This window comes from Diplotaxodon limnothrissa, linkage group LG11 (genome assembly GCF_057381915.1).
Source record: "Diplotaxodon limnothrissa isolate DT_005_m linkage group LG11, D_limnothrissa_male_GT1.1, whole genome shotgun sequence".
Classification (NCBI taxonomy): Eukaryota; Metazoa; Chordata; class Actinopteri; order Cichliformes; family Cichlidae; genus Diplotaxodon; species Diplotaxodon limnothrissa.
In genome coordinates, this window is record NC_140606.1 from 35586426 (window position 1) to 35613918 (window position 27493).

The following is a 27493-nucleotide window of genomic DNA, read 5'->3' on the forward strand; positions in this document are numbered from 1 at the left end:
GTCCAACCTCAGTATTTATGATGGGCTGTTGTATGTGGCCACAAATGGCAGCAAGAGAAAAAACACTGGTGAACTGCCAAGCATGAAGGCTGCGAGAGAGAGAGGGGCGGGGGGCACAGCAACCCTTTGTGTTTTGAAAGCAGTGTCTTATGTGACTCTAAATTCACTTCAGCACATCATGTTCAGTGAGTAGCTTTAGCCTGAAGTCAAGGGGAACAAGTACCTGGTCACAGGTACTCTCTGTCAGCTGAAGTGGGTGCCAGCGAGTGAGCGCAGGGAAGGAAACAGGAGCAGGAGTTGGGTCAGTGTCTCTCTCTCTTTCTCGTTCCCTCATTCTCTCGCTCTCTCTCTCACTCCCAGTCACAAACACACACTCCCTCCCTCCCTCAGCCCACATCCCATTCCCATTGTGTGTTTAATCCGGGGCTCTTTTGTGGCAGGATTCCACACGAGGACTCCCGCTTCTGTGGCAGCCTTTTTCTCCCAGGGCCTGCCATGCTCTTCTGTCACCCCTTCTCTTTTCAATTTGCATGGAAATGCCTCCATGTGCCTGTGTGTTTGTGTGTTGCGAGTATGCCCCCCAGCAGTCTGTGTGAGCGAGCATATGCGCACTACGCACATACACACATTCACATATGAGTGAAAAGGCACACCATACCATCAGAGCCAGGGAATGCCAGGGATTATGGAAAGAGATGTGATTATTACCAAGATTTTTATTTTTTGTTGCCCCCCCCCCCTCCACATCATTTGTTTTCGACAAACACTCAATAGACCCGTCTTGGCCGGGTGTTTTGTGCTTGCTGACAGTTAAGAAACAGGCAGCTCAAACACACGATTATTGTGGGTATCTTTGGAAAACATCCATGCACTTAATCTTTCATCTGCTGAAAAATTCAGCTTGTTGAAGACCCCCCCCCAAAACCACCCCTTCCCTTAACAGCAATTTATGCTTTTCACATTCTCATACGATGCTTTTCTGTGGGATGTGGAGGCCGCAGCACACTTCTGAGGTGTTAATGTTGCCATCCGTATGAATTCTTAAATACTGCCCCCTCACTCACTCGGCATAGTACATGCAAAGAGCCTCAGCATATGTGAATTCCTTAAAGAGAGGCGGTAACCTGAAAACATTCAGCTGCTCCAAATGCTCATTCACTTCGTTGTGGGTAGCACTTTAAATGTTAAATCATTGTTTTCATCCTCTAAGCACATAATTTAAACCTGTCTTAAAATATTCCCCAGCAGCCATTATGGACTTAAAGATTCCCAAAGCAAGAGATGCTGCAAAAATCTCCAAAATGCCATTAAATGACGGCACGTAGAATTTTTTTTTTCTCACAGACAGTTCGAGTCAAAACCGTTTCAGTATTTCAAACAGGGCAGTTCCTCAGGTTACTCGTTCTGTCCTCCAATGTACCCCTCCTTTCTCTCTTCGCTGTTCCAAACATTTTATATTTAAACCATCCTCCCCTAAATATGTCATATTGGCTAGCTTGTGTTCCTTATTTTAGAATTAAGGATGCAAAGAGAGAATCAGATTTAGCTGTATTGCTTCTGCCTCTGTGCATGCACATACACACAAACACGCACATATCATTTCTGTACCTACACACACACACAAGAATTTTTTTTTTCACATGATGAGGCCACAGACATTCTGTACTTAATTTCGAAGGCATGGTTAGTGGAAGACACAGGTCAAACACAATGAGGCTCTTTTATCTGCGTTTCCATCTTTTTCGTTTTTCTCTTTTTTTTACCCGGTCATTGGCAGGGAGGAAGAGGCCAGTGGAGAGTTCTGGTTAGGGGGAAGATTCTAACCTCCCGTTGCTTTTCGTTGGTTTCTTAGATATGTGCGAGCTTCACAAATGAATTCCCTTCTCATATAATGTAAACAGGAATGTAAGCTGACAGGCTTAGATTGACTCGAGGCAAACATTTGATCTGATGCAGGCCGGGTCTGTTTCATTTCTTCTGATTAGAGAGTATGACTATGGTGCCATTAAACTGGTGTTCATGATTGTTAGATGGCTATCTGCTAGTTTTTCTTTTTACGTCATTCTCCGCGCCTGTTTTTTCCTCCTCTGTTTTCTTTGTGGAATTTAAGCCAATCATTTGTTCGTGTCTATTTTTCTTTGTCTTTCTCCAGCGGAAATGGACGGCTTGTCCGACCTCTCCCCACCTGGCTCTAACCACAACCACAACCACCTGAGTTTTTCCCAGCAGCAGCAGCCGATCCCCGGCAGCACAGCGGAGCAGACTCCTTCGTCGCCGGTGCCGCCGCTGCCTCATGCTCCGCCGCCGCACGGTGGTCAAACGGGAGGCCGACAGCCCCAGCTCCCCGGTCTGCATCACCCGGGCTTGGTGTCCACACCCATCAGTCCCCAGCTGGTCAACCAGCAGCTTGTGATGGCACAGATCCTCAACCAGCAGTATGCAGTGAACCGGCTGCTGGCGCAGCAATCCCTGTCACAGCAGTACCTCAACCACCCACCTGTCAACCGCAGCTCCCACACCAAGCCTCTGGAGCCACAGGTGGCATCGAACACAGAGGTTTCCTCTGAGATTTACCAGTGGGTGAGGGACGAGCTAAAACGGGCCGGCATCTCACAGGCTGTCTTTGCCCGTGTGGCCTTCAACAGAACACAGGTGAGGAGATCGAATTGTAACAGAACTGACCTCAATCAGTGGGTTATATTTAAACTGGAAGAAAATTATAAAAAACATACTGCATCTGCCTACATCATACAGTCTTCATTCATTTTTTATCAATACTGTGTATATTCAGATGTTAATAAAGTATTTAAAATATGGAAAAGGTACCTTTACATCCCCTTAAAGTTCTTTAGTTGTAAAATCAAGTGGCACCGGTGAAATTCAGCCAAATACTCCCAACCAAAATCAAACCAAAAACATCAGCTTTTATCTCCCGTAGTAACACATCAAGTGTATATCTTACAACAACATCCTGTTTGAAAAGGAAGCGTATCACATTATCATTTCTACAATTTCACGAGATCTCTCTCGCTATGAAATGTTAGGAAAGGCTTCTGTATGAAGCCACTGCTTATTCATAATTCTCACACACTCCAGTAGTCTAGCACCTCTGCTTCACTTGAAGACAGATGGCAGGCTGCCATGTGAAAGACCCAGGTTCGGTCATGGCATCCGTTCTCTCTCTGCCAAAAATATGTGGTTTCACTGCAGAGTCAGAGGCCTAACAGACATATCAACAGACACAGATGGCAGCGTTAAAGCCTTAAGACGTACTATCTGTGTTGGGGGGTTGACAACAAACCTCATTACCTCTCCATTTTCTTTGAAGTTCTATATGTGAAAAAGAAAAGGGGGGAAAAAGAGCGATAAGGATCTATTGGAGTTAGAACGTACAGCAACAAAAATTATGTGAGTGTTTGTGTTACTTACTCAGACAGTGGTGGTTTTGTGCAGCATGGCAGGCTCCCACACAAATAGAGCCTTATCGGTGGCTGATGTTAGGAATTAGTCCAACGTGCCTTCGGAGGATTATTTATTAGGTTTGTGTTTCTTCACAAAGTCTGCATTAATAAAAGGACAGGGGAGGGAGGTGTTGATTAGCAGGGTGAAGAGGCCTCTGTCAGTGCAGGAGGTGGATCAAAGGAGCAGAGGTTGCTTTTTTTTTAATGGGGTGGAAACTACTCAACCCAAAGAGACAGATAGAAATGGTTGATGGTGAAAACTGATAAGCATGTTCACACTGAAGAATGCAAACAGACACACACAGAGTTCAAGCATAAAAAGGATATACTGCTAATCTGTCCTCTGACAATGTGTATCCATCAAGTACACAGTCACACCAATAAAAATGTGTGGTTTGTTCACACATGTCTGCATACCACAGACCTGCATATTTTAAACATGACATATATGGCTGCATATATTTTAATAGTCACCGAAGAAACACCGCCAATCGCATATTGCAGTTCTGATCATTAGCCCGAGAGGACTCGAATGCTTTAAAAATAAATAAATAAAGGCACAAATCTGTTTTTACCATCACTTTGTTTTATTACCAAATCACACGTATTGATGGTGAGAGAAGCGGAGCGATGGTTTGCACAGTGTGTGGCCAAGAGCTGATGAAAAGGCCCAATCACACGTCTCTGATAATGGAGTCATCGCCGTCTCATAATGATGGAATTGAGCGCTATTGAAAAGTAAACAGAGGATACACTGATTGCCCGCTGAACAAGACAAGATGTTTCAGGCGAGTAGCTCCGCTCTTATCCAAAGCAGTACACGACTCAAAGAATATGTCCAAGATGTGCTAAATACCACCCATGTGCGATGGGTTCAGAGGCCACACACAAGTTTCAGTAAAGTGGGTTTTTTTCCCGTCATCTCCACAAATGATCATGGATGAAGTGCTTTAGACTGACAGAACAGTATTGTTGTACTTCCAGACAAAAGCCCTGCAGAGAGTCATGAGGATATGATGGGATGATTTTATAACATTAATAATGGACTGCTCTCTGTAGACAAAGCTCCTGCAAGTCTGTGAGAGGTGGAGACTCTCATATAATCAGTTGACTCAGAAAAGAAAGCGTGTGTGAGAGCGTCACAGCTCCATTGTCATTAGAGTCTCCATTTACACTTTACTGTCTTACTTAAGAACCCTCTAATGTGATTATTCTCCTTATTGGTTACCACCGTGACCCCTGCTTCACATCTATTTCCCGCTCTGGGAGCCTCTTACTCTCTCTTCCTCTTTCACTTTTCTTTGATGCTGCTCTCCGTCCACTGCTCTTTTGGCACCTTCTCGTTTCTTTTTCTTTTTTTCTTTTTTTAAATATATATACTAAATGTGGTTTCATCATGTAGGGCTTACTGTCTGAGATCCTGCGTAAGGAGGAAGATCCCAAGACGGCGTCCCAGTCGCTACTGGTCAACCTGCGCGCCATGCAGAACTTCCTGCAGCTGCCGGAGGCCGAACGTGACCGCATCTATCAGGACGAGCGGGAGCGCAGCCTCACGGCCGCCTCTGCAATGGGCTCCGCTCCGCTCATCAGCACCCCATCCAGCCGACCTGTACAGGTAAATTATTGTTTCTGTGGATGCTCTTCTGTGGTTATACAGCATGTTGTAATAACCTAAAAAAAACTTGCTTAAGTAGAACAGGCCCCTGCTGCTTATAGTGGATGCTGGGGTGGTGGATGGGTTCAACCAGCAGACACACATGCAAAGTTATGGAGCTTAAATACGCCACCAAATTAGGACGGTGAACTTGACATATGATGTGAGATGAGGCTGTGCTCCACTGGTAGCAGAAGTGTGATGGATAAAACACAAAGCATCAGCAGTTGTAGTAAATACTTTGTCAACTTTGGGACCCAAAAATCATGTAGTATTGCCAACCAAACCCAGATGTTTATTGCCATTACCCTGCTTATTAAACTCCACAACTATTCTGTTGTGTGGCCAACTCAAAGAAAACCCTTTCTGCTCCGAGTCAGAGTAATCTGAAATGAAGTGACAGTTCTTTAAAGTCCTGTGGCTGACAAAAAGCAAAGAAAATCTACTTTCTACACGGTTATAGTTTTCAGTGTGCACACAACACTCAGGGCTGATAAATCTACATTTCTACCCCATAAAACGACATATCTGAAGGGATCTGTTCCTTTGAACTGTTGAGCCAGCTCTGCCGAGATGTTGTTGGTATTTCATGAATGTGTTTACACGCAGTGAGCAACGGGTAAAGGTATGCATGCGTGAGAGCAGGTTGGATTGAGCTGAGAATGTCTGTCCGTCCGTCTTTGTGTTGGGATCACAGACAGACAGACAGACGTGTGAATCAAACCTCGTGACGCGGGCGCTTTTTTAGAGGTGCTGCAAACCACACAAGGTCAAACAAAACGCTATTTCCTTTTTCTTTCTTCTTCAGAAGATTCAGTCAGTTGGTATAAAACATTTGCGCGATGTTAAATATTTATACTGTACAAACACAGGCACCTCATGCACTCATTAGCACACTCTGTTTTCTGGGACAACAACAAGCGTGTGTACAAGAACAACCCCAACACATTGTTTCGTTGCATACTTCACATTCCCCTCTATTGTATCAGCCTCTCCAGAAACACATGGAACAAATAAAAGTCTGTCAGTGGTAAAGAGAACATACTTTACATTCTTCCTGCATGTAAATGAGTTGTGCATCATCCCCGCCCTCACCACACAGGTGAGAATGGTGCACAAATGATGGATAATTTTTTGTGCTAATTTTGACCTTTTACCATGCATTAGGCAGCATTAACAGCCCTCCCATTTCAAAAAAATAAAGCTCACTCGGTGATGACAAGCTCTGTGAAAGATCAAACATCGTTTAGTCAGTGCGTCTTTCAAAATCGCTTCGTACCACAGCACAACTTTGTACCCTCGCCGCAAATCAGTGTCCCTCATTTGAAAGGTATGTGGCAACTTTCTACCACTTAAGCCCATTTGAAGTGCGGTCAGCTGCATTTGGGAGGTGAGAGGGCCAGACAAAGGCTTCTTCTGTCCTGTCTCCGGTGAAAATTTGGCTTTTATTTAGGTGCGGAGGAGAGTGAGATAGAAGCCCCAGCCCACCCATCTTAAAAATCAATCTTCCCTCTGAAAAGGCTCAGCGTGGTGGCAGTGGCCGGCTGAAAAGAAAGAGTCGTACTGTGAAGCAGCGGTGCTGAACTTAAAGCAGGAGCATTTTGCAGTTCACGGCTCATCTTTACAATCTCAGGCTGTGCCGGCACAGGACGGGAACTCAAAGCAGCAGAGTGAACTATCGCACAGGAATTTATTGATGTAAAAAAAGGAAAATAAAAGAAGGTTTTGGCAAAATAATCTGCTTCTAGTGTTCCTGTTAGTGTCCTTAAAGCCAAGGCAGGAACGTGGAACTATGAAGTGCCTGTTAAGTTCATATCAGGCTTATCTTAGCATATCTGCAGTGAGCTCACAGAGCTGCAGAGGCACATAACGAAACAAAATAAAACAGAAATAAATCTCCAAGGCGGAGAATAAAGGCAGTGGCTACAGCATGGTGTAGAAAATTCAAATCCTGCTTTCTGATTTTTATTTTCACATCACTCAAAATACTGTTGGCACATCAGTACAATATCTCAAGGCCTAATATGCTTCACCTGTATGACTTAAACCAATTGACATTTATCATATAGACCTGTTTTCTGTCCTTCCTCTCACGCGCACACACAGATTTGCACACTCATACACCTGGCCATCTGCCAGCCTCTCCTATGAAGCAATGCGGTGTGAATTTAAGCACATAAATCAGACAGGGTGGCAATTGAGCCTGAGACAGAGGAGGGTTTTTATTGGCCTCATAAAAACAGATGCAGAGGTATGTTTCTCTCACATGTACCGATGGCTCGGCTCGACTCTCCCAAAGCCAGTTAGTGCATGTCTCTGCCTTAACAATTTGCTTGACACGGTACCCTCCTGCTCCCGCTGACAAGCCCGTGTCGAGCTGTCATAAAACAGGATAAAAGGCCCAGAAATTCTCAGACATTCCACTTTCACCACAAATTTCAGAGATTGTTTTTTAACACATAAAGGAGCTCGTATTAGGTGTCTAGACAAATACTTGAATATATATGTTTTTTGATCACCAGTTCCATCGTGAGATGGTAGCTGTTGGTGTTATTATGGTTTATTTGAATGCCATTTACTTGTACCCACACCCAACCCTGTCGATGGTTCCTTTCAAAAAGACTCGTATGGAATGATTCATATGCTAATGGTTCTTGGGTAATGCTTTTATTAGGATACTTGTTACCTTGTCAAAGGATTTTCGTCAAGATGCAACAAGCCGCTGAATGAAGATGATTTGATTTCACTTGACTTACATTTATTTTTTAATCACCGGCTTGACATAAGAATAATAACGTTTCACACAACACATCTAAGTGTTTTTGAGCAAAGTAAGGCTGGTGCTGTGTGTGGGTGAAATCTACACTCGAGCGCGCGGGTGTGTGTGTAAGAGTTGGCTGCATGCATGATCATGTGTTCAGACAGATTCCCTTTATTATTATTTTTTCTTATGTGAGCCTGAACAAATATGGTTGTGTTGTGTTCTAGCCCCGAAGGGAAGACTGTAACAGCGTAAGGCCGGAGGATTGGAATCCCCGAATCCCTGTGGGCATTTCACCTGTGAGCAAACAACTTCACCCCTTCACTTCCCCAACCCCAGCACTGCCAACTGAGCAGATACATTCTCATTGAAAATACAAGTCACTCTCATTGACAACAATATCCCTATGTCAGTGCAATTTTAGTGTTTTCTATGTTTATGAAGCTGGAAAGTTATTTTTCAAGCGCGAGGCAAATATTAATTTCTCTGTCTATCAGCGCAAAGTGTTATCAGAAAGTCTGGAACAATAAAGTTAAATTACATTACATTACTCTGTTGCAGTATTTAGTAAACCAACTGTCACACAACACTAATAAAAAAAAATCTTCAGACAGAGTAGAGAGTCCAGGTCCACACATGCAATCTAAACCTGCCAAATACAAATAGAATCTTATATCTAACAACATATTAGAGTTTAATAAAACCGGGAAAGCCTTTAAATCAAATGTTTGTTCTTTTTATTACCAGGTTAAACCGTCACCGCTGCCCAGCGAGTGGAACGGCAAGGCAGACAGCTGCATCCTCAACATCAACTCCACCATCTACGATGAGATCCAGCAGGAGATGAAGAGGGCCAAAGTGTCCCAGGCCTTGTTTGCAAAGGTGGCGGCCTCCAAGAGCCAGGTAGTGAAATACACACTAAAGAACTGTCGCAAATTGTCCTCTGTGTTTAGGTAGCATAATTTGTTAATTGGATCGTGCTTTCTAAAGTAGAGCTGTACTGATATGCCATAAATCCAAGCCTGAAAGTCCAGACGGGCATACGTAATTGTCCAATGTCCACACACGTGCAGACACAGCCTTTGTGTTTAAAGCCAGAAATTGAGGACCTTTTGTCTCTGATTGGTGAACTCTGGTGAATTTCCTTCAATGCGTGTGTGCAGGAAAACTGTACATCTCCATCAAAGGTTGGAGACGGCGCATAAGGAAACTTAGCTCAGTGTATCAGTGGAGCGATTTATCGTCATAATGACACATGTCTTCTTTATTGTGGGTTTGGAGTTTAGCAGTCGACACTGTTTCAACACCAAACAAACCTGTTTATATTAGCTCCACTCAGTTAGATGATGATGGGAGCCCCTGTCATCTTCTCACAAAGAGCGCAGAGCTCACACAACACAAGCTTGTGTGTGTTGGAAACAGAGGGTGAAAACATAGCGCCAGTTTAACTCTTTATTAAAAGCAATTAAAAATGTAGCACTGAGGACTTATTATTAAAGGTTTTCGTGTGTCTGTCGCAGGCAGAGTTGGGAAGATTTCCACAATTGTGCTTGATGAAGAAGATGGTGGGGGGGAGAAATAGATCACCAAGGGCGGAATAATCTTGAAATATCTGCAAAGGCTTTATTTTTTTCTTGCTGATTAGGATGATTATAGCCCCAGATAGCTTTGTTTTACCAAATTGCAGTTTGATGCACAAACCACTGTTTTTGTTAAGGAGTTCAAAGACTCCTTGGAAGGATAGAGAAAAGGGGGAGAGTGAGGCGGTCGCAGTATTAACTCGCTCATGTCTCTCTCTTCTCAAATGACGGTTTGTCTGGGAACAGGTTTCCATCATGCTGTCTCCACCTCCCTCCCATCTCTCTGTCTTGCCCCTCTACCTCTCTCGTTCCCCCGATTTCTGCCTCTCTTTCACGTTCCATTCATGGCAGGCGGGTGTGAATGTGAATTGAGCAGCAGATAAGAAGTGTGCTAATTATGCCTCTGAAAAGGGGCCTGGGAGAGCACTTATCTCTGGCTCTATCTCGTAATGGGCGCTCCCCGGGCAGCTGGTCCTCCCCCCTTACTACCCAGCCGGCATTGCCACATCTACCAGCACCGCCAGGCCAGCGGCTGCTCCTCCCCAGCAGCACCCACGTACTCTGAAAATCAGATGCTGGGACCCAGCTTTCCGCTGCAGTTTCCTCAAAAATATTCAAAAAAGAAATTGCCAATATATATTTTTTTAATTTAAAGCAGGACAGTGGGTTCATTGTGTTAGTTTCATGCTCTGGGCAGACAGTTCAAGCATTTTTATCTTACTATCCTCAATGCCAGCATCGCACTCTGGATAAAAAAGGGTTTCTTTTCCCTCAATGCTGTGTATAGTATCACTGTCATACACAAAAGTAAATAAATATGGCACTTTGTGTAGGCAACCGCAGGGCTGCAATGATATGTTAAATGATAGATTAGCTAGTTTGCTCGTCAAGCCATGAGTCAATCATTTTTGTCAGGTCTCGTTGTAAAGACTTGCGGAAAGAGTTAATCACCACAACTGAAATTTACAGACGTCCCTAAACACCTCGCAAACAGGCAAACGGCTATGAAAGGTGATACACAGATATAGCGTTACTGTATTGAATAGAAGATGCCTATAAGGATACAATTACTTAACACAAACCATATGGAGCAAGTCTGAGCAGCAGAGCTAATGCTCACTGAGCCAGTTGGTAACTAATCAAATGTAATCTCGCCCTGTATTAATCACTTCCTCTGACATGCAGATAAGGAACAACGTTGTATTTAGTGAGAACCTTTATTACCATCTTTGTACTCAATTTTACTGCAGTTTTTTGTACAGATTGAAAGTATCCTTGTGGCTGGGAGTGATGAAGCTGCAGTTTACCAATATTCTCTAAATGCCTCACAGACAGGCGATCGGTAGATGTGAAAGTGTAATAGAAGGCAGCTCTTAGTCAAAATACAAAGACTTGACACTGCACTAAATCAGGTCTCTAGCAATACACCCGAAGCAGGTGAACAATTGTCAAGAAATGAGAACAAACCATCCCGCTACACACACACACACACACACACACACACACACACACACACACACACACACACACACAAGCCCGTTCAGCTATCTTAGTGAGGACCTTCATTGACATAATGGTTTCCCTAGCCCCTTACCCTGACCATTAAAAATGAATGCCTAACCCTAAACCTAACCATAACCTAATTGTAATCCTGACACTAAAAATACATTTTGAGCCTCAAACTTGTGAGGACCGGTGTGTGTGTTCTCACAAGTGACTGTTGGTTCTCACAAGTATAGTAGAATGCAGATTTCGGTCCTCACAAAGATAGCTAGACAGGAACACACACACAGATTCCTAAATAGATAAGAACCAAGCAGACGTCCTGTTCTCTTCCTCAGTGCGTCACCTTGGTTCCTGGGAAATTATGACGGCCATTTTTTTCAAAAGATTGTTGCCGATTTAACAAAACCAAGTGATTAGTCAATATAATAGTTATTGATTAATGATGAAAATATTAGTAGATTTTGAACTATTAAACATGAAATATCATATCCAGTAAAAGTGTGCTGCCTTTATGCTAACTGATAAAAGATGGCACTAGTTTTATTTTAACCAGAAAAAATCATTTTAAAATGTGGTGGTTTGTTGTAGAACACATACCCACAATATGCTCGTTAGTGATTAGCAGTGATTTGTTGTCTCTTTAGTCATATTACATATTATTGGCTGCAGTGGTTACTCATTTTTAAAAGAGGTGTTGCTTTAAAAACATTTTTTAGGTTTTTAAAATGCTAGTAAAATGCTTGTCTAAATCAGTGAGAGGAACAGCTGAATGTATCCATTTATAATGTTCAAAATCATCACTTAAGCTTAGGTCAAGAGAGGTTTGCAGCCTTGCAGGGGGAAAAAAATAACCATCCGAGCCGTGGGTAGAGCACCATGCCAGCAGAGACTGCTGGTACTGTGGTTGGTGATGAGGATGGAGGATGGGCTAGACTGGCAGGATGCCCATATGGGGTCCAGGGAAATAATCATGGGGGGAGGGGAAGGAAGAGGCCTCATCACTGAAACTGGCACTGTCCTGTCTGCTTGGTTTGCATTTCAAACTCTGCCTGTTCAGCTCAGCTTAGGGTTTCCCAGTATGTTTACATAAGCACGGGACCAGGTGACTTGGACACATGCGGGTAGGTGCACACCACTTGGTGTATTTAGAGTATCTGAGACAGCCAAGAAGATGAGAACAGATCTGACAATCTTTAAGGAGAGAAAGATGGGAGATGGTGACCTGACGGAGGCCACGGGCAGCAATACTTTGAGTAGAAAAGTTAACCCGAGCCTGCTCATTGGTTCACGCTCCACTGAGCGTGCGGTTAGGTGTGGAGCATGTACTGTGTGTTTTTCTGAGGAGGCACATTGAATGCGTGGACCAGTGCATGTATACTCCAGTGTGCATATTTATGTCGGCTGGTGTTTGGGGAGTTTTTGGAACGCAGCCATTCTGTCCTCTCCTAGGGCTCGTAACCACTGAAGGCCTCTGCCAGTCCTCACCCTCCACATGCACATATTCAACGTTGCGTTTCAATCACTCTTTTACTGCCACATATTCAGAGTAGTAACTATAGAGCAGTGACTCTAACCCGAGCCATAATACTTTATCAGATTAATGTTTGCTATTTACTTGAAGTCAGACCATTCATTTTTTTAAGCAATCCACAAAGCCATTCTGATTTATTAGGATACATATTGTGTTTACTCTTTGATAAAATCGAAATCATTATTCATGATCCGTTCCTCAATGATTCAGACTGATCGAACGCTCCAAGAATGCTCCATCTCCATTTAGCTTCAGGAGATGTCAGACTTGGAGAAAACAACTGCGCGCTGCTGGTTCAAATCCAGCGTTGACACTGCCAGAAGTTGTGCTATTTGCCAAACGGCCCATTTCATTTTAGCCTGCAGAGGTGCAAGCTATGATCTGGATAGCTTGGAGTTGATGTCAACATTATTAACTGGCTCAGTAGGGCTAGTGCACTATCTAGCAAGCTGCAGTGCTTTGTTTTCATTCATGTTAACAGGGGAGGCTTGCTGTGTTGGCTAGCCTGACGGAGAGGGCAGCTAATATTCAGCTGAGCGATGGGAGGTCGGCTGAGGGTGGGGTGGAGCGGATCGGGGGCATTCCTTTGACACGACTTTTATGTCTAAACATTCCCAACACTTCCTGAGAGGAACTGTGCGGTGGATGGAATCAGAGTCCCTGCTGTCATAAAACAAGCACCCTGGGAGCCCTGCGCACTGCGGGGCTCAAAGCCCTCCGACTCCTCAATGGCCAGTGGAGTACAGAACGCAGTCAACACCACAAACGGCGCCCTCCCTCCCCATCTCTCTTTCTCTTTCTGTCTCCCTCTCTCACTCGCTCATTCTCCCCTGGAAGAGGCTACGCTAATTAGCCAGGCTCTAATGAGACAGAATGGCACTGATCTGGTCCGCCGCTGCGCCACCGGGGGGGCCGAGCAGGGGGGCTGGTGCAGTAGGGGAGAGAGAGGGGGGGGAGGTTGGTGTATGCCATCTGTCACCCTGCACCCGCCTGGCACGGCAGTCCCTGGAGTGGAGGAGGGGAGTGGTGGGGGGCCGGTGATGGCGGGGAGTGAGTGCCTCGTTGGTCTAAGGATATGGACTATTGGGTGAAGGTGGGTGGAGGCGGCGGGTGGGGATACTGATAGGAGGAAGGGAGGGTGACCGCATAACTGTGACTGCTTCATGTTTCCAAAGTTGCTAATTTCCTGTTACGGGTAGAATCCGCTTAGTGGTTTTACATGTTTTATATGGACATGAAAGCTTTTCTTAGCTTTAATCTCAGCCAACTATACCAAACCAGACACACACATGCAGCTCTGCTCCATCCAGTGGCTGCTTTACAAGAGGGGCAGATGGCTGACCTTTTCGGTGTCTCTGTCTAGATTGTGACCGTTCAGAGGTTTGTCTGTTGTGAGGAGCTGCTCGGGGTCGGAATATTAAAAGTCGCGTTTTGCATGAAAATCGTGGCATCCATAGATCGTCAGAATCGACAGTGAAGATGTTACACTGGTACTTGTTACAGTTTTGCATCGCTTCCCACAAGTTTGACTTTTACTGTTACAGCAGTGCTGGCATCAAGTCTTAATTTTTGTTTGTGTGCTTCTCCTCACCTCTCTCTCTCAAATTAGGCAGATCAGAGTGAGCATATCACAGCCCCTGGGGATCTAAAAGGGCCGTGACTGTTTATTAATTGATTTATTTATTTATCTCCCGTGCCTGCTTGGTTATTAGGTTGCCATGGGAAACAGGCTAGGCCAGATCCCCTCCATTATTAAAGACACAATTTCTTGAACTGGAGACCCAGCTGTCTGAATAATTAATTTAGTGAACGAATTATCTTGCAAACGGTAAGTCTTCCCCTCCCTCTGAAATGAGCCTTTCTCTTATTGTTTAATGGACAGTGGAATTCCCACCAGCCTGTTTTCTGAGCCCTCCTCCTCTTAGTGGGAGCACGGGGTCTCACTGAGCATGCTCAGAGCACTTTGTGTCTCTCTTGCCATCTCTCTCACTTACGCCTTACATGCCACCTCTCACCCCATCTGTCTCCAACCGCACAACTCCCTCCCCCCTCGTCGCCCACCTCCTTCCCTGCAGTCCAAACTAGGAATCTGCCCCGACTGTCAAGACTCCAAATTGTCTCATCCTCATCACCTCTAGTACATTACTGTATGACAAATGTTTCGTGGAGCACAGCAGCTGTTAGCCAGTTCGCTACATAACTGAAGTAGCACTAGAGCTCTCTCGATAAACAAGCCTAACCGATGCTTATTCTGTCACACAGCTCACATCACTAGTTCTCACTGTTTTCTGGCTTGTTAGAAAAAGTTACTCCTATTCCACTGACAGGCACAGGGTTTTGCTAGCTTTTTCTTTCCTGCAAATGTTAGCAAGCTAACCCACTCCCACTGTCTCCACTTCTCCTGACAGACCACACAGGGCTTGTTCTGAGGCCCATTCTCGCTAATCTGATCAGGCAGGCAAATACGCCGGGAAAAGCGCTTTAATGATCCCCCTAATTACCTCAAGTCAATACCAACTGTATTATTAGACTCGGGGAAAATATTCCATTAGGGTGCCCCCCGTGGGAGTCCCCCCTGTGCGCGCTGATGTCACGCGCTGCGCGCCCCCTACGCTTGTAATTAATTTTATTTACACACGCAGGAATGCACAAGGTCGCACCTGCAGCCCGGAGCCGCCCGACTCGGCCCGCCTAATCAGATCTGTCATAATTACCATTCTGCATGCTTCTGACACACGCCGGGAAATATTTCAATTTAACTACAGCCACTAGCTCCGGCAGATGCAGCGTGAGAGAGAGAGAGAGTGTGTATCTGTGCTAGTGTGCGTGCATACAGAGTGTGAGAGAGGGGGAATTGCATGGGGAGATATTAGGACCTATCTAAGTCCTCATCCTGCTTACGTTCACTTGGTTTTGCTAGCATTATTTGTTCTCCTCTCTGTCTTTCAAAATCTCCTCTCTGTCTCTTTGCTTCCTCTGAGGATGACTGCCTCTCACTACTAATCACTTTATCCACATTGAATTCTATTAGTAGGTAAATTTACAATATACTGCATGAACTGAGCCTGACGAAGGGCTTCCAGCCATGTTTCACAGAGACATTTGAGGTTTTTCAGCTATTTTCTCAACATTTGAAAATTGTGATTTTATTTTAAGACAAGTCCCTTCAAATTGAACAGGAAACAAAAAAAACATATATCTTTTGTCTGCCTTTAAATATTTGATCAGTTTCACTAAAATCTGCAAACTTGTCAACAATTAAGAACACTTATTTAGCTGACATAGACAATTTGCAGGTTCCCTGCTATTTCAATCCCTAATTCAATAAGATCAGTCATGATTTATCAGCTTAATTATGCTTTGATATTAGCAATTAAACCCCAGCTTTGAATTAAATCTCAATCAAGCTCTTATAATTGATGGAATCAGACTCCATGTAGGTGCTTTCTGCGTTTGTAATGTTGCTGCAGTTGTTGATTATCTGCAGTTCATCTTCGATGTGTTTGTTGTCTTGTGTGCATTCATCCTCCATCTGCCTCAGCAGTATTGAATAGAAAAGATTATAAACAAGAGGTAAATTTGTGGATGGAGAACAGTGTTTGAACATTCAGTGTGGCTGTGCAGACAGTGCGGATATACAAATATCAGCCCACCACCAGGCTAAACTAGATTATGGTGCAATTTCAACAATACTAATATTTGATACAGAGAGACACGTGTACTGTAGCATCATCAGTGACTCCATTTTCAGCCATTTTGTACACATGAAAAATCTGTGGTGCTTTCCTGGACAAAGAGTCCACTAAAATGTGAAGTTTACCTTCTTAGGAGAGAAAATATATTTCCTGCAAGTGTTTGGTCAGGACTGAGCAAAATATTACAACAGTTTAATTTGTGGATATGCAAATTATAACAATTTTTTTCCTTGGGCTCGGGCAGCGCATTCATCCTGCAGACAATCAGGATTTTCTGCAGGAGGATGACTGTGGGAAAGTCCCTGGTCGTACAATTGTTACTGTGTTATGTGCAGTTGTGTGTGAAGAACTTTGCTGGAAAAGAATAAAATGTGTGGTTAAAAAAAAACGAAACTGTAACCACACAGATGTTTAATGTGCTCCATTTTTGATGGACTGGTCATTTGCCTTTGGTTATTCTTTATGCTCCATCTGCCTCTATTTGGTTGCTCGAAAATACCCTCAATGCTTTATTGGTTCGGCAGCCATGACGTAAACTGCCACACAGAGCTAGTCGGTATTGTTTCTGGGAAGGAGTGCTGACACAGAGAGAGGGCCATTTCCTGCACAGTCATGCCTCGCCCTCACAATGTGTGTCGCGTTAGCTGTCAGTCTGTTATTGTTGTCAACTTGCTTATTGTATCTGGAGAGGTCGCGACCCCTCTTCAGAAAACGCTCGCTGTTTGGCTAAGACTTCTCCGTGTCACAGCTCGAATTGAGATTAAATGTTTGGCATGTATGATTCAGACTGGCGAATCTCTCTCCTAAAGCTCAGCCACTGACATCCTCACAAAAGAAGATAGTAACACAATCTGGCAACCACAATCTGGAAAGCATCCTCTCTGACAAGACATCAGAGTCGTATCAACGAGATTTAATAACTAAAAAAAATAGAGTTTTAAAGGCAAGTTTCTAAAGATTTAGATGACTCAGTTTTTAATCCTTAAAAGCTTTCCTTAAGAAAGAAGCGACCGTACTAGAAATTTCATCATTAATTTCTGCAGTTGCAAATCCAGCCATCCTTGGGGCCTGTCTGTCATTTTACAAAGATGGTCGTTTGATCCGTTTGTTTTGTAGTCTGCCTCCTTCATGAGGGCCTAGGACCTGCGTGTGAATTAGAATCAGATGGTGAGGTTATGAAAAATTATGCAGAGGTAAATAAAAATGTGGCTTAACAATAAATTCAACTCTTTGATCACCATCTGGTGAACAGCCTTAGATACGATACAAAGAAGGGGGTATATTATTAGAAAGTAATAAATGCACTGAACGTTTTTCTCTCGATCCGTTGGAAATGCCTCATACTTTCAGTGCCGTGTTGTCTTCTGTAGTTAATATCCACTCATGAGTTGCTTAGAGAGGCAAACTAGTGATTTAGTGGGTCCCTAGTTTCTCCAGAATTGATCAGATTTAGTACTGGCTCTTTAGTATTGGCGTGGTCTTTCTCAAAAACTATGCATCAAGACATAAAGTCTAGCCAGAAGCGGCATTATAAATGCAACATAAAGCGGCCTGAAACAGAGCTCAGTAATCTCCTTTTCAGCAACATTGGATACATTAGTATTTTGTCATATAGCAAAGCCATTTCCAGCACAAACCTTCTCTTAAGTAAAAGAAATAATGCAAACACGATTACTTTGCATTACTTTGGATATATGATGAATGCACAGTTCAGTAATCTTTTCCATTCCAGTAGCGAGACAAATTTGTATGTTCAAATCTTGCTAGCAGACATTTTTAGTGCAAATCTTGCCCTTGTCCTGATCATCTGCCTATCACACGGAGAATGAAAGAAAATAAACACGATTACTTTGGCTACATAATAAATTCCCCGCATAACCCAACATATTCATCTAGCTGCAGCGGTGCAACGATAATCAATGTGGTAAATCCTTAGCTGAACTGCAAATTAATTCCTTCCCTTTAAGCATTGATCACTGGATCACCCCCACAGAGGAACATATATTTGGATTAAGGCCTGTCCTTTTGTTAAAGGGCTAGATGAAGTTTGTGCGAGTTTGTACGTTTGCTCCGAGAAGGCAAACTACACAAACACAATTGAGTTGAACTTGAAGAAGTGTACATTTTTGTCACAGAGTTCATCTGTTACAAGAGATGGGAACAATGTGCTCTTAGTATATTTTTTGGCCGTCCTTCCAATTGCCACTGCAGTTCAATTAAGGCTACTGACCCCGTTTCCACTGCCTTTTCATCCTCACTGTATGCCAGAAACAATTCGTACAGTCAAAGCTTTTTCTGTTTGCTTATAAAGACCCACACGCCGCAAAGGAATCTGGCCCAGAAATGTGCAGTCAATTATTGCTTATTGTTGCGGGAGATTCGCATATGCCGAAGCATCGGGAACATCTCAAGACTCCACCGTCGTCAGCAGATGGGCGTCCACCATGCCGTAATGTATTTACAACACGGCGCACGTTACCTCGCAGGGTTGAACCTGCGTGCGCAGACGCTGGATTGGTGTGCTCGGGGAGGAGAAACAGGTTTGAACATACCGTGTTATCGGCTGCGTTTATCTGCATAGTGTTGCCTGCCAGTGCTGGGCCTCTGCCAGGTTCAAGGAGGAGGAAAGACAGTGATGCATTGTCTTCCCCTTTCTTTTAGCTCGCTCCCTTATTCAGACACAGGAGGTTTGTCTGGCTGTCTCAGAAACCGTCTTCTCCTCCAACCAGCCAGCCACAACAATAGCCACAATCATTTCTTCATCACCGAGTTTCCCTTTTCATTTTTTTGTGTCATCTTGGCCTTTTTTGTCCAGATGGTTAAAATCCAAATGGTGCTCAAAGTACTTTTTGTTGGGTTGAATGTGAGGCATTATTTTTGGTCACGCAGTAATCTGAGAAAGGAGGGCGGGAAAAACCTCAAATGGCAAATTGATGGACATCTGTTGGCTTATTTTAGTTATTTATTTTTGCAGTGGCCGAGGTCAGCTTGATGGGGCTGATAACAAGCAAATGAGATTAGGGGGAAGGTGTTGGTCCAGGCCATGTGACAGACCTCTCCCTGTCTGTCTGCCTGTCTGTCCACTCGGCCTGTCTCACAGCAGAGCCAGATTTTTTTTTAAACGTTCCTCCTTCCATGTTGGGGGTGTTTGCAGCAGTAGTTTGGTGGTGAATGGGTGGGTGGGTTGAGCGGTGAATACCATGCTGTTCTCTGACAGAGCAGGCCTATGCTCTCATTGGCAGCTTGTGACTGCAGCACACATACACGGTGTACTGCATTGCATAGCTGGGTGAATCTTGCGCATGAATTCAACTATTGTGTTGCAAGGAAACCGTTTCTCTCAGAACACCCGGTTACTATTTATATCAATATTATACAATGGTCTGCTGAAGCTCATGGGGCTGTGCTCAGATCTGACCTCTAGGGCCCCGAGGTGCTCTTTTAATTTGGCACCCCATGACCCCGTAGCCCCATGAGCCACCGGTCATGTCTGTTTCAAAACAAGAAAAAGAATCCTTGATTGTCAGTCCAGTTGTTTGAAAGTAATTAATAATTAAGCAACAATGACCCAGAGGCAGCGGATTACAGCGCAATATTGTTGCAGGTGTGTGCCAGCATAGCAAGATAATCCTATGCCTTTCAGTACTTATTGCTTCAATGAACCTGTTTGCAGCATCTGTGAGTTCAACTGAGAGATGTGCTTTGTATCCAGATAAACTGCCTTTCCAGTTCACTACTTAATCTGTGATTTCTGAGGTTATCTAGGTTGGAAAAAATGTGTTTGGATGGACGGATATTTGTATAGTGCTTTTCTAGTCTTGCTGACCGCTCAAAGCGCTTTTTATACTACAAGCCACATTCACCCATTTATGAAACATTTTTTTCACTTTAAACACTCGCATGCTAATAGCTACACGTGGGGGCAATTTGTAGTCCAGTATTTAGAGTATGCTAAGGACAAGCAGCCTGAGAACTGACCTCTGCTCTCCTGAGCAATAGCTTTCTTTATTAGGTCAGCTGTAAAGCTGTTTGTCCTTAAATGCATAGTAAATATGATTTATTAACCGTTAAAGTGAAGGTTAATTGTCAGTAAAAAGTCAGAATGTCATGAAGAATTGCAATTTTTGGGGTCAATGTTGTGACTTTGAGGTCAAACTAATGATTCAAATGAAAACAATGCAACAGTTTTCACCCGAGAGAAAATTTAGTGGAAAACTGTAAAAGGCCTACTTTGTGGCGTTTTCCAAAAGTGCAAGTGATTTCCCACCATGGGCAAATTACAGGTGCGGCAGACGCAAAGGAGAGTGAGGAAAATGAACGTTTACACCGGTTTTAGGTCACCGTTCGCTTCCAACACAGACATTTGTTAAGTTTGGTCGTCGTTTTTCTGCTGGGTGTTGAGTTCTAGCTTGGCTGACATTGTTTTCTGCGGTTGCAAACTGTGAGGGGGGATGAGAGGTGCGAAGATTAGAACTGTAGAGTCCACCTAATAAAAATAAATCTGTTACTTCTGTTTCTGATATGAATGTAGGTTTGCTGTAACTGATCATTATCAAAGTTATCAGCCAAAGACAGTGTAGCAAGTATAAGTAGACTTTTGGTTCCTGTTGCTGCAGCATTTTGTAGTCATGCGATATGAGAAAATGCCTTTACAACAATGTTGTTGTGAAACACTTTGAGAGAGCGCCGTATTCTCTATTGGTCGTCAAACAGGCCTGTTCTGAACTACCTGTTCTGTTTATTTATAGAGAGCCCTTAATGATCTTCAACAAAACACTGAGTACACTGCATTGAAGAGCCCTAGATTTTTGTTTTCTGGGCCGTATTGGAACACTTTAGTGGCAGGGGCAGCAAGTTCCATGATCCAATCAAGAGCAGTTGGTGCTTGTCAGCTGCAGTGGAGAGGCTCAACAAATTACATTAAACAATAAAGGGGAAAACTGATTTGAAACAGTATGGTAATATCAGTGGAGTGCGGGAATGTTGAACATAAAGTCTCGTTGATGGGGTAATTTTTGTGAAAAATAGTCATATTTAAGTAGGTTTTATATCAAATAAATTTCATGGTATGCCATATTTTACAGTACATTTGTTACTTTACTTTATCCCAACTTTATTTCTTCCAAAGTTCAAGAGGGAACTGCTCACTTCTTTCTCTGTCTCGCTCTCGTTGTCCCTCTCCATCTCTGTCCTCTCTGCCGTCCCCCTGCCTCTGCCTGGACTGTGGAAGCAATGCAATTAGACAAACACAAACAGAGCTCTTGAAGCTGGAAAGTGCTGACTGTCCACTGTCCGCAGTGTTGGACAGGGGCGGCGTTTAAAAACATTCTTTTCTTCCTGGCACGTGATTCTTCCTTCAGCATCGTCTATGGCAGCCCAGAAACAGTCGAAAGCAAAAAAGAGAGAAAAAAAGCCACACAAACGAACATTCATACTTGTGAACTAATAAACTCTGTACTTTATTTCATCAAATGGACTTCCTGGCATTGGAATGGAGTTCACGTCGCGCCTTTGTTTGATTGGCTCTGCTACTTTGGGTTTAATCCTGCTGGTTTGGGGAGTGTTTGAGTTGGATTACTCCATCGTTGGGCTGGGGTACTGTTTCTCTGGCTTTGACAAGATGGTGTGTGGTGGTTTGTGTGCGTCTGTTTGTGTTTTGTTTTTTTTTGGGGGGGGGGTGTCTGTGTGTGTGTGTGTGTGTGTTCTTCCTCACTACCGAATCAGCTGAAACCACAGACAGCCCAACTGGAGCGCTGTCCAAATCCCTCTGCATGCAAATTAAAAACGCAACAATAAACGTGGCAAAGGAACAAGGTGGGCACGCAGGCTTTATGGCCCCCTCTCCCCCACCTTTCTCTCTCTCCTTCCCTCCCTTTATGTCTCTCTCTCTCCCTCTCTTTCTCCCCCTCTCGCCTTCCTCCAAAACCCCTCCTGGGTTTGATGTGGCTTATGGGAGGAGTTGGAACAGGGGACAACCAAACTGCTGAGTTATCTCTTGCATGCAGTGTGGCGGCGTGGCTCTGCCCTCTGTGTGTGTGCATGTGTGTCTGCGTGCAGACCAGCAGCACGGTGTAATCCTGTGGAAATGAAAGGTGCTGCCGCGCACTGGCCGGGAGATTACAGCGCCGCTCTGTCGCGCTGCCAGGACAGACTACCCGGCTGAGAGAGCGGCCCTCTGTAACACACACACTCACACACCTCGCTGTCTGTCTTTGACGCCGCGTTTCCTCCTCGCTGCTTTTTGCTCCGCGGCCATCCCTCCTTCTTCATCCTCTCTTGTTCCTTTACAGCTCTCTTCTAGCTTCACTACAATTTCATGCCCACATCACTGCAGGCCCCCCCACTTCGTTACCCTTCTCTCTCTCCCACGCAGCTCTTCAGTGCGTTATTTCCTTTCACTCTTACTCACACACTCACACACTGGCCTGCTGAGGTTTAGGTCATCACGTCTGACCACGTCACTCAGCCCCTGTAGAGCCCTTCTGTCTGTGCAGTCCTCAGTCTTTCACTCGGCTCCATGAGCAAACATAAACACACATTTAGCAACTGTGACCGTGAGGCGTTTCTGTTTGTAAAGAAATGAAAGGGAAGTGAGATTAGTAGTTAGAATCGAGTAACACCGATGTTGCCAACACTTTAAATAATAGTTTGACCAAGCAACAGTTCTGATCATTTTCTATTTTTATTGTGTTCTCCCTTTATACTGGGGAAGCAACCATTTTAAATTTTTCATATTTTGAAAACAAAACGTAGCCTGACTTTGCTAAGTCTTCATGTTTTTGCTGATTACGTGGATGTCAGTCGACATCAGCAAAATCTGATGGTACCAATAATAAGCTGACATGTTGGTGCATCGCTACCTGCAGCTGTTTTTATGAGCAATAATCCTGCCCACTGATTTCTTGGTCATTTCAATTTATCATTAGATTCATATGTGTATTGCATCTTGATCTTCAAACATCCAATGAACACATGAACTCGAACATCTTGATTATTTTAGCAACTGATTAGTTCCCTATTTAAACAACAAAAATTTAATATAACAAAGAATAAAATATCAAAGCAGTATGACCAAATGATACGATGTCTCTAAAAGGAGACCAACTTTTATCATGCATGTTCAAGTCATGTTGTCAAATACATGTGTGTGTGTGTGTGTGGGGGGGGGGGGGGGGGGTTCTGCCTTCCCCGCTGCACTTTGAGTGTTAGCGCTTCCTGTGTCGGGCTCTCGCTGAATCTTTTAATCACCAAGGTCAGACCTCTTTGTGCATTGTATTAATCAAATAAAGCCTTTTCTAAGTGCACTTGTCTTATACTGTTCCTCAGCTCTGTCTTTCATGGCCCTCTGCTGGAGCATTTTAAACATGGGAGTCACTCACTTCCTCCCAAGGGTGCTACTCAATATGCCAGTATGTCTTTCTTGTCATATTAAAATGTTCCCTCCTGCTGTGCTGCTTGACCTTGTCTACCTTACGTCTTCATCTTCAGCTGTGTAACCCAAAAAAGCCCCAATGGTGCATTTTATGAGTGGTTTTCGTTTTATTTTGTTCATTTTAGTGAAAAAATGTGTTAATTATTTTGAAATGGTGTCACAGTGGCTTTTTCTTCCTCACAGTACTTTGATGCTTCCGATAGAAGCAGCTCTGTTTTAAGGTTTCGTAGTCTGGTTGATTGTTTGGCCTTTTTAGGGCTGCAACTGTGCTTAAACATTTTGGACATCACGGTCCGAATTGCAGTACATTCTATTCTTACTGATTTGTATCCTTTTTCTCCTTCCTTCTCCCTCCTTCCTTTCAAATGTTTTGTCCAGGGCTGGCTCTGTGAGCTGCTGCGCTGGAAAGAGGATCCGTCTCCAGAGAACCGAACACTCTGGGAGAACCTCTCCATGATCCGACGCTTCCTGAGCCTCTCTCAGGCCGAACGCGATGCCATCTACGAGCAGGAGAGCAGCGCCAGCCAGCAGCACCACAACGAGCGGCCGTCGCACTTGATGCACATTTCCAGTGACCAGCTACAGGTGAGTGTGATATTTTTCACAAGATTATGACCTGAGCCAGTGCCTTTGGGCAAGGCACCGAGCTAAAACTACAACAGATGTGTTCCAGAACATGAATATTGAATCACAGCAATATGTTTCTGGGGCTGAATCCACTGGTTGGCTGTGGCTGATCACATGTTGGGTTAACTGCTTATTCTAAACTGCCCTTAGGTGTGGATGTCAAAGTAAAATATAAGGTGCTCCCCTCCCCCAGCTGTTAAAAAAATGGATAGATGGATCACTAATTGCTAAATCAAAGCAATTTGATTATTTGTGCTTGTGATTTGGATCTCTTTTTGGTACAATTTCTTATGAAAAGTAGTTTAAAGATATTATGTAACAGTGGAGAGAATCATTTTTAAAAATCCTAATGAAGTCTGATTATTGTATCTGTGCATATCCTGTTTTCCAAAGGTCTGTGTCAAAAATAATTTAGTTTAAAAAAAAAGGGAAACCTTAATTTTCCCCATTTGACTTCTTCTTTCAGTAATTCTAACCCTAACAGCACTCAGGAGTTTCTGCGAACACATAAATTAACAACACTGCAACACTTAAAAGTTGCTACTTTTTAAGCAAAAAACGTTTTCAAAGATATCATTAGGCTGAACTTGCTTAACAGAGCTGCTTTATAAGAGACATCTGGCAGATGAATAGAAAATAACACACAGGCTCGGTTAACGGTCGAAACATCTTAATGAAGTACAATAATACTTCTATTAAAAGTCTGAGCCACAGCAGAGTGGTTGATTAGTTATTTGGTTACTTGGATACAATGGCAGCGTTTCACAAAGACTGTCATTTAGTGGATATAAATAAGGTAATAGGATTTCTTTGACAAATCGTTTGAGCAGCAGATATGGAATGAGGGAATTTTGTGCATACTTTGCATGCAAATGCAAAACGGTTGCAGATTGATAAAATAGGATTATTTCTGATTTAATGGTGCAGTTTTACAGTGTCCATAAGAGACTGGTGTTTAACTATTTTGTGCTGCTCTTTTACTAACGTGATACATTAGCCAAATTAGCTCACATTTGCTCAACAAGAACTAGCCCGGCTCAGTATATGGATACAGTAAAAATCACATCTTTGGGTGCATTTATGCAGCTGGCAAGCAGAGTCCCTGCAAAGTGCTGTTTTGCAAACTTCATTATGAAACACCTATCTACAGTGTCTGACTCAGAAATGAAAATAAAAGAGCGCCCATTTTGCAGGGTCAATAGAGACCACGAGTTGCCCACTCACTCGCTCTCCAACCACACAATGAGACATTTTACGAGTAATGTGTCATGTGTTTACACTAACGGGACTCTGACGGCAGAGCGAAAGCCATCGATAGCATTCTCACACGGCGGCAAATCAGCCAGACCATCGCGATGTGAATTGTACACAGGGAGCTTGTTTATCACTGCCGGGCAATAGAGGCCGATAAGCAGCACAGGATATAATAGAGAGGCCAGTTTGCCTGTGAATTCCCAGTGTGCGTGGAGCCGATCGTGTCACTCATGTGTACGAGTGTATATGCTGGTGTGGGGCTGTTGCCTCCTCTACCTCCACAATGAGACTCAAGCTCCCACTACCGAAAAAGGAAAAACATCATATCTGCAGAACTGATTGCATTCAATCAGATATTACATGGAAAATTCCTTCAACCAAGTGCCTGTTCTATACACAGCAGGCCCATTTTTCCTCACAACTCAATTGATTTTAATGAAAGGCCTTATTAAGGCGCCGATAAGTGTTCACTGATAACATCCCCATCTCCTTTCTCTTCCCTCTTTCTTTTTTTTTCCTCACTGCAGGCTCAGCCGCCTCAGACACAGCAGCAGCACCAGCCCTCCTTGTCCCTCCACCCCTCCCAACAGCCCTTGCAGCAACAGCAGCCCACCACCGGTCCCCGGTTGCCACCTCGCCAACCCTCCACCGCCTCTCCGGCCGAAACGGAGGACGAAGGCAGCCGCGGAGGGAGCATCAAATCCCGCACGGGTGGAGGCAAGATCTCCCTGGAAGCTCTAGGTATCCTGCAGAGCTTCATCCAGGACGTGGGCCTATACCCCGACGAGGAGGCCATCCACACCCTTTCAGCCCAGCTGGACCTGCCCAAGCTCACCATCATCAAGTTCTTCCAGAACCAGCGCTTTTATGTCAGTCACCCAGCAAAGGCACCCAAGGAGCCCATTAACAACAACAACAACAACACCACTATTGCAGCCATCGTCAACAACACCACCAGCAGCAGTAGCAGCAGCAGCAGCCCGGCCTTTGAGGAAGAGCTGACGGACTTCAGGGAGAGCGGAGAGCTGTTGAAGGAGCTGGACGAGAGCACGCAGACCAACAGCACCATCTTCTCCATCAAGATCGAAGAGCAGCTGGGCCGAGGTGCCGAAGCCCAGTCCGAGTCAGAGCACGAGGCCAAGGAGTAGGACTCTCCCTCTGAAACATGTACTGAGAGTTTTCCTGTGCACACAGACTGGTGACTGTGCTAAATGTAACGCTCTGGCCGCCACAGAAACACCACACTGCAAACAAAGAGAAGTAGTGTTTTCAATCAGTACAGCATCTGGACTGTATGAGGAGTGTTCATATATATATATATATATATATATATATATATATATATACATATATATATATATATATATATATATATATACATATACATATATATATATATATATATATATATATATATATATATATATACATATATATATATATATATATATATATATATATATATATATATATATATATATATATACACACACACACACACACACATATGAACTCACAGTGCGAAATGAGTGTTCACACACTGGAAAGCCCATTTCAGACTCAGTAATACAAAAAGTACTACTTTTTCGATTTTGTAAAACTTGTATTATTCACTGTAAAGACTGATGCATCGTTTAAATAATCTGCACAAAAAAATTATTAAGTATGTTGCCGTGGATATTTGCTGACTGCACTCTATGTCTGTTGTTTTACACTGACTTACTTTATCTTTTTGAGCTACTGATTATATTGAAAAAGGAAAAAAAAGTTCCCCTGGAGTTTGCTAGGACTTCGATAGGTGTTTACGTATGTGATGTTTAACTGGATTCTTTTTTTTTTTAAGAAAATAGCAAATGAAATCAAGGACCATGTGGATGACAAGGCCTTAATTATGAGGTATCAAGTCTGGAGCCTGCTGGCAGATTAGTTATTCTTTTTAAAAAGCGCATAATGTGATTATGGATCACTCCAAACTCTGGAACGCGATCACCC

At 43.7% G+C, this 27493-nt stretch overlaps 1 protein-coding gene across 1 annotated transcript in view; it reads left to right on the plus strand.

Moving 5' to 3' along the window:
• satb1b (SATB homeobox 1b) overlaps positions 1-26649 on the plus strand; it is a 42657-nt gene extending 16008 nt beyond the window's left edge. The window contains exons 7-12 of the mRNA XM_085365908.1: positions 2153-2652; positions 4864-5076; positions 8104-8175; positions 8624-8779; positions 23999-24205; positions 26029-26649. Coding sequence (XP_085222034.1) covers positions 2153-2652; positions 4864-5076; positions 8104-8175; positions 8624-8779; positions 23999-24205; positions 26029-26649 — 1769 coding nt within the window. The remainder of the gene's footprint in view (positions 1-2152; positions 2653-4863; positions 5077-8103; positions 8176-8623; positions 8780-23998; positions 24206-26028) is intronic.
• The last annotated feature ends 844 nt before the right edge of the window (positions 26650-27493 follow it).